This window comes from Anopheles stephensi, chromosome 3 (assembly GCF_013141755.1).
Source record: "Anopheles stephensi strain Indian chromosome 3, UCI_ANSTEP_V1.0, whole genome shotgun sequence".
Lineage (NCBI taxonomy): Eukaryota > Metazoa > Arthropoda > Insecta > Diptera > Culicidae > Anopheles > Anopheles stephensi.
The window spans coordinates 11231680-11245137 of NC_050203.1; the positions used below are offsets into that span (position 1 = coordinate 11231680).

A 13458-nucleotide genomic window follows, 5' to 3' on the forward strand; every position below is an offset into this window, starting at 1 on the left:
ATTCGGTCGCTCGACTGGCTGGACTGGACCCAAAAGATCGAAACCTTGCAATCCGTAACACGACCGCTGCAGCCGTACGCGAGCTGACCGCAGCCAATCCTGGCCGGTCGCGGCGCGCTACGCTAAGGCAGAGCAACGAAAAAGTGAAGTTCAGAAATGAAAATTATAAACGAAATTGGTATAAATTATACAAAATTACCCTCGGACTTTGGGCGGGCTTGGAGGGTGGAGGATGCGATCGATAGACTTCGGCGCGAGTTGCGGTCCGGTTGTGGTTTTCCACCCTTGGTTCCACCGCGTCGTCGGTTGCATGCCGTCAGGAGTCTGGGGGATTTTCTGTTCTGCTGGTCGTCGCACCGTCGGGCGCAGTTTGCAGCCGAGTGTGGTTGGAAATGCCGACGGTTGGGTGGATCGGTATCGAAAGGATGTATCGATTTCCGACGGCAAAACTGTAAGTCAAATTTCACATTCTTTTAGCTTTAATAATTAATCCAATTTTTGCGCTCGGTTATCCTTCACAACTCAACGTACTTAGCATAGCTCATCAACGGCACACACCCAAACAGTGCTTAAGCGTGGCTAATGATGGCATCGGGAAGCTTATTTACTTTTTCAACACTTTAGTGATAATTTATCTTCTGTTTTTTGCGTTTTTCACAACACCATCTACCTACTAGCAGCATACATTAAACGCTTCAACTACGCTCGCTAGCTTCCGGACCGATAGACCAGCCCCATTTCCCACCGATTGTCCGCACGTCCGGTCCGCTTCATGAAAGCGCGTGAAACGAACAAATTACCTTCAGCAAGCTTTAACCTAGCCTTACGCCACATTACACGCTCCTCGATCATCCATCCAGGAATGGAAAGGAAAGTGGGAAAAAGCGGGGAAAAAAGCTCATGAATATGTTTCAGATGCAGATGCCTAAATGAATGGACTGTATTTCGACGTGCTTGTAGTTGCTGTCATTACATTGCGTTTTGCAATTAATAAAGCTAATGATAGCATTAATTCATTTCATTTGTGGTTTTTTGTTCTTTTCTTTCTTTCTTTCTCTTAGTTCTATTTGGTCTTTTTAATTTTGTTTTTAGATTGTTGCTTAGTGTTTTATTCTTCATGAGATCCATTTATCATTTTTTCCAATAACATATGTAGATTGCTTCTTTCAATTAAATTGTTTTCTCTTTAGTCTCTTCTCTTTAGCCTAGTGTTCGTTTCTTCTAACTCTATTTTATCCTTTTTTATTTATATTGTTTTGTTTTATGTTAATCATATATGTTTTTTTAACTTAGTCTTTCGTAGCTACGGCCCATTATTTTGTTTGTTCGAGAACTCAAGAGAGATCTCAAGCCTGCCATTTCTAGCTTTCTGTGACTGAATTAGCCCCTACGTACCGGAAGGCAGCCTGGTTGGGATTAATATTTTCTTAACCGAGCTGCTTCTTAAACTCATTTCCGTTATTGTAATTTGACTGTTCCGTATTTTACACTTGTTGTTTCATTTTTTCAATTTATATCGTTTCTTTTCTCTCCTAAATGTCCTTTCCTAAATGTCTTTCTTTAGTTTTGTTTTCTATCTCTTGTTTTATGTATTTACAATTATTTTGCTTCTTGTTTTAACGATGTTTTATTTTTTTTTCTATTTTTTTTCGTAATTTTTGTTCTACTCTCAAATTTGCCCTGTTTATTCGATCTTTTCATGCACTATCTATTTTTCAAACGTATCTCAATGTATCTCACTTGTTTCGTATCTTTGAACCATATGAGTTAAGATGAACATCCTAAATCATTCGATTATCGCTTACTGCAACTAGATCTAATTGTTCTCGCTTATGGTTCACTGAGCTGAAGTCAAACCGACATAAATTCACCAGCAAGCGTTCAAACCATCACCATCGCTCCAAAATATGATTCCAAAACAGAAAACATAGCTACACACAAGCGAATACACAGATACAAACACACGCTCCCAAATAATTGCATATCGTTTATCGGTAATCATTTCCTTCCCTACCATTTCCACCTCACCTTCCTGTGTCATCGCCATCGCGATGATTGTAAAATTTTATTTTTCCCGAATAAAAAACCCGCACGATGGGATAATGTTTTAACTTTTCGCGCCAGTTTCCCACGGTTTTTCAGCCGCATCTTCTGATAACGGACTCGAAAACGGTGTACCAGGGGCAAGCTGACTGCACACAAAATTCGGCCCGATTTTTCCCGTTTTCTTTCTGGCTGCCGTCCGGCTGAAACGTACTCGGCTAACAATCGTCCAAAAATATGAAATGAAGCTCACGGCGAGAAGATACGCGGGCGCCCACTCGATCGTTGATCAGCGAATCGAACACGTCAACACTAATTTCTTGCTTCCTTTCTGCGCCGCTGTGAATGGGGCGAAAATTTACTGTGTGTGTGTGCGGAAAAACAATCACGCACGATCGTGTGGAACCGTACCGAAATTCGGTTCCGGCGCTTCTACGTCAGCATGGCCGTAAACCCCCAAAAATTGGTGTGTTTAGTGCGATAAACCATCCAATTATGCGCACTGCAATCTGAATGATTAAATGATCAGGGCCTGTATTGTGCGTTGCCTTCGCTTCGTTCGGCTGTCGAAGCGAGCTGGGAAGGAAAACTCTCGATCAGCATAGTGGTGGTGATCGATCGTTGTTCACGCGAAACAGTTGGCGTTCCAGTGCGCTTCTGGAAAGTGAAAACGGAACTAGACGATTATACCGTCCTCCTTGCGCTACTCTCTGCACCATCCACCCGAACGAAAGGGCCACATCTTGGAAGCGATTTTGCAAACAACATCAGCTCCACCAAAATCATGTCCAGCACTCAGAGCTCTGGGATCGATTAGCGAAACTGCGTTCAGAATCGATTATCGACTCGCCGAAAAGAATATTAATAAACCGAAATGATATGCTACGGTAATCAGCCAGCCTGTGTTCTGCTTGTGCTCCAGATGTAGTTGCCAAGGCTTGCCTGACTGACTCCACCAAACTCCAGGCAGCCAGAGCCTCTCAGCTGTTTGCATTAATCGATTGATGAAATCAAAACATATGTTTACGTATAATGGCCATCATTATATGCTAATGTTGCAAAACAGTTTATTAGAAGGAATTCTGGTGCAGAGTTTCCGGGTTGAGTAGTCTGCTGACAACTGGAGTTGAGGTTTCATTTCCATTTTTAAGCGGAAAATAGGTTTCGCCACGGTTTAAGTAGTAAGTATTATTAAAATTGGAACAACCCGTTACAAGGATGAGTGATCAGGTGAGCTAAAGTATCATAGCAGAGTTGTAGCTTTAATTCCTTTAAATGGTTATGAACATCATCTTCTTAATTGGGTAACTTTTACCAAGAATATAAATTTTGAAGCCTTGTGTCCTTGGGAACTTTGAAAACGACGAGACGGAGCTGACCAACAAGCGAAACAACTTGAATATGATATTCTCTAATGTCTATGACAAAGCTAGACTTCTTCGCGCCCCATTCTCCCTTGATATTGAATCAGTCTTCTCCCCAGTAAGGCTCCAGATATTCACGATCATTCCACCCTTTACAATGTAGAGCATTCTTCTAAAAAAACCTAATTCACTTGAATCCCGTTAGAAATGTCTTCAAACTGGAGCAACAATCCCGTTCGTGGAAGTTCCTGAACGTCGAGTTGTTTGCCTACTGGCATTTATTAAATGATCAACCCCTACCAGGCGCAATGATCGTGCCGATGATGACTAGTCAGTCATTAATCTTCATTAATAACATATCCTTGGCCTATCCTTGCCGATTTCGGCCAGTGTCCTTACGCCGATACGGTAGTGGCTGATTTGTGAGAAGCGCCTCCAAATATTCCCCCGGAAAACAACCATCACAAGAATACACCGACTGGCGAACACGCCGAAACACCCCCGGGGGCGTTCGGTGTCCTTCCCGAAAACAGGGGGTTGCCACTGGAAGCAACCAAATACGAGGAGTCCCATCCTTCCGCGAGACCTTGGAGAGCCGAAATCACGAGAAATAAAAGAAACAAGGTTCGGGACACATTCGTCCAAGGTTTTTCGCTGCAAAAAAAACGGGGCATTGTGCCAGCCGAACCAACATGGCGAAAGGGCGAAAGTCTCCCGGTTTGAAGCAAATGGTAATGAAAGACCCAACGAAACAAAAAACAAAAAATCCTCCAGAGACATCCAAAAAGGTAGCAACATGCAACCGAAAACAAAAGCCCCCAGCCGAATGGGAACGCCTCATGTTTCCTTTCGGGCGAGGTGATCTTGCTGCTCAACCGCGATCGTGATCTGTGCGCCCTCAGGGGGAGGAGTGTTATCGCGACTCCGTGCTTTTCTGTTACCTGCTTAAGTTTGCGTTTTTGGATGTGTCGCTTTTGCTGTGACGGAGGGGTTTCATATATCCGAGGACGCGCCTGACGCTACGAATTGGAAAGTTAAAAAGGAGCAAAAATTAGCATTTCAAATCAATCCCGCTCGTTTTCCTGTAGGAACGTTGGTCGCTTCTTGGAGAATTGTACTTCAGTTCGTGCGTCCCCGAACGGTGTTGAGGTGAGAAAGAACGGCTATGCGTTGCGTTACACGGCAGTGACGCTGTGTGTCTTCCAGAAAAGGCCTCGGCGTCCCTCGGCGTCTTGTACTCTTGTTTGATTTCCTTTTTTTTTGGTTCGCGATTTCGATGACTTCTGTAACTACAGACAGGACTGTAGTATACCTTTGTTTTTTTTTTGGTTTCTGTTTTAATCGTTCACTTTTTGTTCGTGTTTTTCAACCATCTTACCATCTTACATTTAGGCCGTTGGCGGCACAACGCAACCACGCCGCCATACCATGACATGGGGCTGGCTGGATGGAGATGATATCTTGTCAAGGGATGTTCGGAAGTTAGCATTTGCAAACATTGAAGACCCCGGCGTGGGTCAGCACCACAAAACCAGAAGCAGATTGTATCAAAACCGTTTGCCCGCGAGGGGTTATGCTTTAATTTGGGGAGCGAAGAAAAAAAAAGGGGGCTTCCTTTGTGTATCGTGTGTACTGAGCGCTGGGGTTGGATTTGGCCGTTTCGCCGCAGCAGATCTCGCGAAAAACGAACGATCGTGTTATTATTATTCAGTACATGCTGCTGTTTCGTGTCCCGTGTTATGTTCTCCTGCCGGTGATAGCAAGTGGATCGACTACCGGCGACGACTGTGTCAAATACCGGTAGCTTGCCATTAACCGGCAGAACTAATTGCACCCCTTACTGCGTTTAATCGCACACACTTGCGAAGAGTTTCAGAGGATGGTTGTGATTTTTTTGTTTTACTTATTCGTCTGATTTGATGCAAGGGACAGTGGAGATGTCCTCCGGGAAGGAAGGTTAAGATATGCGTTCTCACATTTACACACCATTAAGAGGAAACAATAAAAATTACCGAAGGTCGTTGCAGTCAAAAGTGTGTCTCGGTACGATTTTTGAAAAGGAATTTTTATTGCAGTTTTTACAGCTTCATCGCTTTTTAACATTGCTCACAAGTATAATAAACAGCATTAAAACAGTTATAGATTACATAACCTCTTCACGACCACAAAGTCTGATATAAGTCGTTCAATTTTTGCTTGCTACTGACCATCCGACATCGTAGTAATATATCATTGATTATCATGGTGGATTTATATAATGTCGATACAAGAAATAAATAGGAGAAAGAATTTGTTGCTGGTCTTCTTTGTTTTACCGGACCGGATGTGGGTTTAAAATAATTTTAAATCACATTTGGATGCTTCAACGCTCGCACACAGAAAGCCCCCCAAAAGTATGCAATACGCACTACGCAATTAGTTGTAGATTTGAAACGAAATGAAGATTATAATCCAATGCCTTGAGAAATGCCTTGAGTTCCATAACTTATTAACAAAGTTAAGACATTAGCTTACAAAAAAATTGAAATTAAGAGATAAAATATCAATATCACGAGAAAATCAAATAAAACACCTGCAAAAGCATGTACGAGCATTTCACACCCCGGTGAAAATTTTACCACGCTTCACCCGGCTGACAGGAACGCTGTCAAATCTGACAAGCACCCAGTCGAGCGATTTGTTTACCATTACTTCATCACAAAATAGTGCGTGTTTTTTTCTCCCTGCAGTCCAAATAAAGCACTTACAAATCGCACGGCCCATAAGTAATCCACGTTGCTCTCTTTCTGTAGGTTAACTGTGTGTACGTAAATAACCCATTTACCTGTAGCAAACAAAGGTTTAGTGCGTAAATTCGCCATCGACGCACTTTCACTAAAGCGTAAAAGGGAGCGGGCCGGAAGCGTGTACACGGGCTAAGAAAACAACTGCCCAGATCACAGATACGCAAATTGTTCAATCTGTTGTTCTGCCGAGAACTCGGGTATGCGGGTGAGAGATTTAATTGATTGAGTGCATCTTTGCTAGCGGTAAACTGCAAGCGGCGCATCACCCAGTGCGTGTGCGGGTGATACAATAACAATCAGCAGCATCAGGCATCTAATTGACCTTTTTCATCCTGCCCGCGTTCCTCTAGCGCTTCTATACCACCGGAACCGAGTCGCCTACATCACGGCAATAGAGCAAAAGACCTCCTTCCAAGCGCGCGAAACGGCGTTACCGCGAAAAATGAAAATCATCTGCACGCAAGTGTTCAAGTGTCTGCTGTCCGTTCTGCTGCTGCTGCTCTTCATCCTGTTCAGTTTCGCTTCCCGCGTGCTCTTTGTTTAACGTTCCGTTTGTCGCCGCTGATAACTCCCAGCATCTCTTCCACCACTATCATCAGCTGTTTCGTTTCGTCAATTTCGCGCGGTTCGACGCACTTTCACGTTAAGGTCACGCCGTATCTTATCTTCCGTGCCTTCCGCGTACGCCAGACAGGCACACAAACATACACACAAACACACATACATACATCAACTTGCGGTGACCGGAAATCATCCGAGAAAGTGGACAGCGCGCGGATGGGGACAATTCGTTACGAGTAGACAAGATTTAGCTCCTCGCCGGCGTTCCGTTTTGTAATGGTAAATGGATAATCATGGCACCGTGCACCGTCGTGATAATGCACCACCACCCTCTACTCTCTGCATGCAATTTCATGACTCATCGATGCGCTGTGTGTCGTTTGTTTTTGTTTCCGTTTCTGTATAGAATCATCTGCTCCGTTTCTTACTTAGTTGTGTCGGTCGGTTTAAGGGGGGTGTTTGTGTAGTTATGGGTGTATGTGTGCGTTTTATTGGTTCCACATTGTAAATACACACACCAGACCTGTACCATTATCACGTCGCTGGCGCAAAAACAAACACTTGTTAGATTGCGGTGGGCTGTTGTAGGGTGCGGCCATCGAAAGAAGCTTAGCGGGGTGTTGGCTTAACAAAGAGCTTGTAAACAAAGGTATCATGGCGAGGGCTCACCGCTAGGTTCTTACGATTTATGCTGCAGATTGTTTCGTAGTGTCTTCTGTCCGCCGCCAGCATAGAATCTCATGATCGCTTGATCAGTTGTCGATCTTGTCTCGTTCCACATGTACTCTGAATGTTTGTAGCACACTCTGTAATACTTTGTCGCTCACTCATCCCGTTACCACATTGCCTTACACATCCCCGGTATGCTGCTAACATTGTTCTGGTTAATCGTGGCTTTCTTTTCTGCGTACTTCTAGCTCACCGCTAATGTGGCCGTCGATCTGGTGAAGCACACCCGCCTGCTTCACGCCGTATAATGGCAGACGACGATGACATCAGAACGGCAGTACACTCGCTTTATGCCATTCAGCAACAGCATCACCAGCAGCACACACACTCGCCGGTCATACATCACCAATCTATGATGCACGGCGGTTCCCAGGGCTATGGTAGCGGTCCGCCCATGAACACGCTCGGCAGTGAGTACCACATCGAATCGTCTTCTGTGCAGGGCACAATGAAACGCTAATCACATCCCCCCCTTTTCGCTTCTTCAACACCCAGTGACACGCTCGCAATCACACACGGTCAATCTGCTGAGCGAGGACTTTATTGCCGGGTACATGGAGCAGGGCCGCATGTCGGTCGTCCGCCGATTCTTCTGCCTGTTCGTAACATTCGACGTCGTCTTCATTTCGCTGCTGTGGATCATCTGTGTTGTGGTGCGTTTAATTCGCAAGCTATGTTCTCGTCCGAAAAGAACGGATTCTAATGTTTACCGAGCGGTTTTCGCTTTCCGTAGATCACCGGCGACAACGTTATACATGCACTGCAAACTCAGGTCCTGCACTACACGGTCTACACATCGCTGTTTGATGTCGTTATTGCTGCCCTCATTAGGTTCATTTTTCTTATACTGTTTTACGGGCTGCTCAGCATCAGCCATTGGCTAGTGATAGCGGTAAGTCCCATTGCCCCAATCTGTCTGGCGCCTGGCAGCTGTAATCTAGTTTTTATTGCACTTCCTATTTTAGTTATCTACAACTAGTTCCTGTGCGTTTCTTATTAGCAAAGTATTTCTTTACGATGTAAGTAGCCGAAGCCGTGATCTTGTTTGCGGAGACACAGGAATTTAAAATTCCCTTTTTTACCTCTTCTGTAGTGGACTGCTACACCACAACCGGTATTCGAGGTGCTGCTGATCGTGGTATCGTTTGTGCTGGCATGGGGCGAAGCCTGGTTTCTCGATTGTCGCGTTATACCGCAGGAACGATATGCGAGAAACTATTTCGTCGGTATGAACCAAATTAAATAATCCGTTTAAAGTTCGATTTTAATCGTAAATTCAATTCTCTCACAGCGATCACAAATCCTGGCTCGATGGACGCGCGCACACCATTGTTGGGCCCATTTCTGAGCGCAACCGTGGCTGGCCGGACGGAAAGTATAGGCAACTTTTACTCTCCGATCGATTCGATTCACAACAGCGACGATGACGATGATGAAGATCGGCAGGTAATGTAGTGGAAGAAGCACTGTGAGAGAGGTCTAGAGTTCAACGGTTGGTGAGCCAGCTTTTAATTGCGCTTACTCAATTAGCGCATAAGATTCTCAAGCCGAGCTGCGCTCTATCTAATTGGTATTCGTTCAAAAACTCGGCTAAACGCTGGATAGCGATTAGTTGACGACGTAATCCCCAACCGAAGAGGTCCATCGCGAAAGCAGCAGCGAGATGAAACAATTCCTAGCGAACATCTTCCAGAAGCGAAAACAGCACGCCATCCATGGTGCTGCTGCTGCTGCCGTTCCACGATCCTCTCTGACGAACGAATCCAGCGTTGTGTGTAATTTTCTCGGCACAATCCATACGCTCGTCGAGGTAAATCACATGCTCATCCCAAGCGAATGTTAAGCAGATTTTACGCAACCGCACCGTTCAGTGGACAAGGGCGATTGACATTGAAACCCCAGCGTTCGGTCCAGGTCACCGATTCATCCCATCGACAATTCAGATCAGGCAGTTCTAGAAACAGCACAGCCCCCGGATTTTGCATATTTTATTCAAATGTGTGTCTGCACCGCGCGCCGGGCTCTATAAAAACAGTTCCGATATTTGGTTCCGATTTTCGCTCGAGCCAGACCAGTTTGATCGGGCCCTTGTAGGCGATCGGATCGAATGCTGTTGGAGGTTCGGGTTTTTAAAGGTGTTCTGTTGCCTCTTTCTTCTGGCCTTTTTTCTCGATGCAGGACGACGAGTTCAAGCGGATGGGCACCGAGTGCGTTCGGCGGGCGTACACCGTACTCGAGTCGGACAGCTGGAAGATTGAGAAGGTAACGTCGAAGGGTGACACGATCCAAAGCTGCCATCTGGATAAGCTCGGGAAGGTGTACAAGCTTACGGCAAAGATTCACTACCCGGCCCGGAAGCTGCTGGAGGTGTTGTTCTACAAGATCGAGGACGTGCCCAAGTGGAATCCGACGCTCGTGCAATCGAAGATCATTCGCGTAAGTGCGGCTGGAGCTAACTTCCGTTCGCTAGCGGATTATGGATGCAAAAACCGTGTGTTTTTCTTTTGCAGAAAATCGACAGCCATACGGATATTACGTACCAGGCCACGATGGGCGGTGGTGGCGGTGTGGTGAAGTGTCGTGATTTTGTCAACCTACGCTGCTGGCATCTGTGCCGCGATGGGCGCGTCATCGAGGGTGTCGACATCCTGCCGAATCCGCTAATAAACCTATCCCCCGTGACGGAAGAAAGCGAAGGCAACGACGGTTCGGTAGAGCAAAGTGAGCACGACGAGGAGGAGGACGCGGAGGAAAGCGATGGTAGCATGGGAAAGGGTGACGTTTCGGGCAAAATTCCCGCCTCCAAATCCGTACCCCAGATGAGTCAATCGCACGTCGAATCGCTCGACCGAAACGGTGCAAAGGGTGGCGCGAAGAAAGATAAGACTGCATTTAAATCGCTCAGCAAAAGCTTGGGCGCACAGGACTTTGCTGCCGAAGGTGCGGGTTCGGGAGCGAATCCGAAGGCGAAAAGGAAGGACGCTGCTGGAGCCGACTCGGGCGAATCGAACGCAAAGGGTGGCAATGTGTACGTGAGCTCGGCAATCAGTATAGAATATCCCGGTGCTCCTAATGATACTATTTTTATCCGGTAAGCCCAAGTGTTCCATCAATCGTTTGGTTACTATTTGAGTGAAGTTTAATTACCATTGCCTGTTTGCCTTCCAGAGGAGAAAACAAACTGTCGTGCTGGGCGATGCGGGAGCTCGAAAATCAAAAGGATCACTGCATCTTCGAGTGGCTGCTGTGCTTGGATCTGAAGGGCTATATCCCACGCTACGTGCTAGACACTGTACGTTGTTGTGCGAAGCGGCTTAGTAAGCCTTAGCTAATCGGCTGCAATCATCTCTCTTTCAGGCCTACACTACGCTAATGCAAGACTACATGAACTACCTTCGCAAGTACGTCACCGAACTACGCAAGGAAGGAAAAGTGCCTGGTGGCTTCGACTCCACCGACGACTAGTGGCGGGTGCGCCCTGGAACGGAGCAACCCGAATCGCATCGCATTACTTCATAAATCATTCGAATTTAGAATAGACTTACTCCTAAACCATTAATGTTTTATTTCTTTGGACTCATCTTGCTCCGATATGCTTGTTTAGCGGGAATGCCGCTTACGTACGTGGCCTGATTTTATTTCCCCATGGCATGATGCGTGTAGAAGCCATCCTTTTTTTCTTGTGCTAATTTTTAAACCAACGTACTGCGGGATGAGATTTCCTAGTCAATTATAGGGCGTGAAAGTGGATGAGTCAGCCTACTAATTCTCTTGATAAGGAAATGAGTTCCCTTTAATGCAATCGCCGCTATCCGATTGAGCAAACCTTAGCGAACGTGAAGTACTGAGTTAAGCAACGGGAAAACAGCCGTAATCTTTTGGATGCTATCCTTTGCTGGCGGGAAAACCCCGCTCCACAACATGTCTATTTGGTATTGCTGTTATTTTATTGTGATATGAATAAAAGATTTATAATTGAGCGCGTAACCAGCGGACTAATATTTCTTTCAAATTACGCTTGACGTAGCTTGAACATATTTGCTTTACTGATAGGTAGCACAAAACATTTTATTCCGGAATAGAACGCTTACATGGCGAAACCCTCGTCATCATCCAGCTGCTTGCTGCGGTTCGGTAGTTCAACACCGCAAAGGTGTAGCGTGTTTAGTTTAAACTGTGTAGTTTTGGGAAGCACACCAAATCGTTCCGGTCGGTCGGTCTGTCGGTCGGTGGAAGGCGAAGAAAGCACGAAAAACACACATCCAGCAATCGGCTTACTTCTGCTCTTGGGTAAACCAGCTTTGGCACGCTTCGGCCGCGATTTCGCACATGGTGGAGAGCACCTTCGCGTTTCCCTCGTAGTCTGATGGGAGGTGGAAGAGTTTTTAGGTTGGAGAGATGAAGATCTTAACGCCCTCCAGGATCATACTTACCACCCGAGCTGCCGCTACGCTTGCCAAAGATGCTACCGTTGAACGGTGGTTTCCGGTAGCCGGCTTCGGCCGATCCACTCAGCGCAAGCACGACCAGCAGCACAACGATCAAGCTACCGAGCACTTTGTAGGAAGCCATTGCTTTTGCTGTAAATGAGGCTGTAACTTCACGGGGGATCCTTTACGTTTGCTTGCAAGAGCGATGTCTTGTTGTACCGGGTTGGAATGTTGGCAGATGACTGATGACTGATACCGGATGTCGGCTTATCTTATATACTGTTTTTCCTTAACCTCGGGTAGCAGCCGGCCAACAGCATCCGCCCCGAGCGCCTGCTAATCCCAAAACAATTCCCCAATTCGCACGGCGTACAGGCGCGCGCGCGAATGCAATTAGGCGCCTGGGTTAGAATTTATTTAATTAATTACACAAAGGAAACATGTCCCTGCAAAGGGGATTGCACACCAGTGCGCCTTGTTGCGATGGAGCCTGTGGATGCGGGCGCTTTAAAAGAAGAAAAAAATGCCGACAGAGTGTGTGACGACGTATTTTAAAACAAGTATCCTATTATGATGCCTCAGCCGTTGGTTGTTCGTGGGGGGTTTTGGGAAAAATCAACAAAAAACACCCGGTCCTGGTTTTTTAAAGGTCAAAGTTGTTCGATTTTTTCCGACGACTCGTGGAACTCCTAGGCAAATGGCTGGGAACGATTCCAAATGCTTCCGGACGCGTAAAATCGATCGAAAAGACATTCGTAATTATTTTCGAGCCACGCCACGTTGGATGGCGGGAGCCGGTTAATAATTTAGGACATCCGCGTGTCACGCGAACGGCTACGCCAATCGTTACTGGCCCTTGGTCACCATTACCATGTTCGGGAAAAAGCGCCCTCCCCAAAAAACAGGAAGTAAAAATAGAAAGACAAATGAATGTGCCCTCGTGGAAAACGGGAAAGGAAGTTCGGGAAGTGTCCAGGCGTCTACCACGAGGTGACTTCGCATCACCTGACATAATGAATCAATCAATATTTACGAATGTGGCAAGCAGTTTCTTACACATTCTTCTCACTTCCGTTTTTGAGGATTACTTTCTCCGTCCGGCTTTTCGTCTATTATTCCACGTTTGATGCTTGCCACTGATAACATGCCATCAGTAGGGGTAAATGAAGCCTATACTAGTTCTACGTCACCGTGGATAGCAGGGCGACCAGTGATGAGGTGCTCCCTATCAATCAAACTACAAAAGCCCATCCAGAAGGAGAGGGCCTCGGACCATTATTCATCCCTCTGAACGGGCGGACATAAAGAACAGGAGGGGGGCAAAAAAAAACCGAACACGCCCGCAGCAGAAGGTCGTCCTAGCATATCAAATGTATGGAATTATCATTAGCGCTGCATGCAACAGTTCTCGGGGTCGGTGCCGTGCACATGCAGCGGGACCGGCGGAACCAGCTCGTTACTGCCCCGAACATCACGCGCTCACCCGAACCTGGGTCAGTTTAGGCCCAACACTCGAGTGTATTGGTTCGTCTGCATGCTGACTGC

The 13458-nt window shown here is 46.3% G+C and overlaps 2 protein-coding genes across 2 annotated transcripts; one reads left to right on the forward strand and one right to left on the reverse strand.

Moving 5' to 3' along the window:
- The first annotated feature begins 7730 nt into the window (after positions 1 to 7730).
- On the forward strand, positions 7731 to 11470 carry LOC118514170 (steroidogenic acute regulatory protein-like). Its single transcript, XM_036060835.1, has 10 exons — positions 7731 to 7893; positions 7979 to 8136; positions 8217 to 8375; positions 8449 to 8502; positions 8577 to 8709; positions 8775 to 8929; positions 9662 to 9919; positions 9994 to 10574; positions 10652 to 10775; positions 10841 to 11470. The coding sequence occupies exons 1-10, from the start codon at positions 7731 to 7733 to the stop codon at positions 10946 to 10948; spliced, it is 1893 nt and encodes a 630-aa protein (XP_035916728.1). The 3' UTR covers positions 10949 to 11470.
- A 55-nt stretch (positions 11471 to 11525) lies between these two features.
- LOC118514171 (FMRFamide-related neuropeptides) lies at positions 11526 to 12171 on the reverse strand. The gene is made up of 2 exons (XM_036060836.1): positions 11917 to 12171; positions 11526 to 11846 (listed from the first exon to the last, which is right to left on the reverse strand). Exons 1-2 carry the CDS (start codon positions 12053 to 12055, stop codon positions 11758 to 11760), a joined length of 228 nt encoding a protein of 75 aa, XP_035916729.1. The 5' UTR covers positions 12056 to 12171; the 3' UTR covers positions 11526 to 11757.
- Positions 12172 to 13458: the final 1287 nt, after the last annotated feature.

What these genes read in the sequence shown, in the direction of transcription:
- LOC118514170 (XM_036060835.1), top strand. Translation starts at nt 7,731, where the DNA reads ATGGCAGACGACGATGACATCAGAACGGCAGTACACTCGCTTTATGCC. An exon ending in TGCAATCGAAGATCATTCGC is followed by an intron (nt 9,920 to 9,993) that starts GTAAGTGCGGCT and finishes TTTCTTTTGCAG; the next exon opens with AAAATCGACAGCCATACGGA. An exon ending in AATGATACTATTTTTATCCG is followed by an intron (nt 10,575 to 10,651) that starts GTAAGCCCAAGT and finishes TTTGCCTTCCAG; the next exon opens with AGGAGAAAACAAACTGTCGT.
- LOC118514171 (XM_036060836.1), bottom strand. Translation starts at nt 12,055, where the DNA reads ATGGCTTCCTACAAAGTGCTCGGTAGCTTGATCGTTGTGCTGCTGGTC. An exon ending in GCGTAGCGGCAGCTCGGGTG is followed by an intron (nt 11,847 to 11,916) that starts GTAAGTATGATC and finishes ACCTCCCATCAG; the next exon opens with ACTACGAGGGAAACGCGAAG.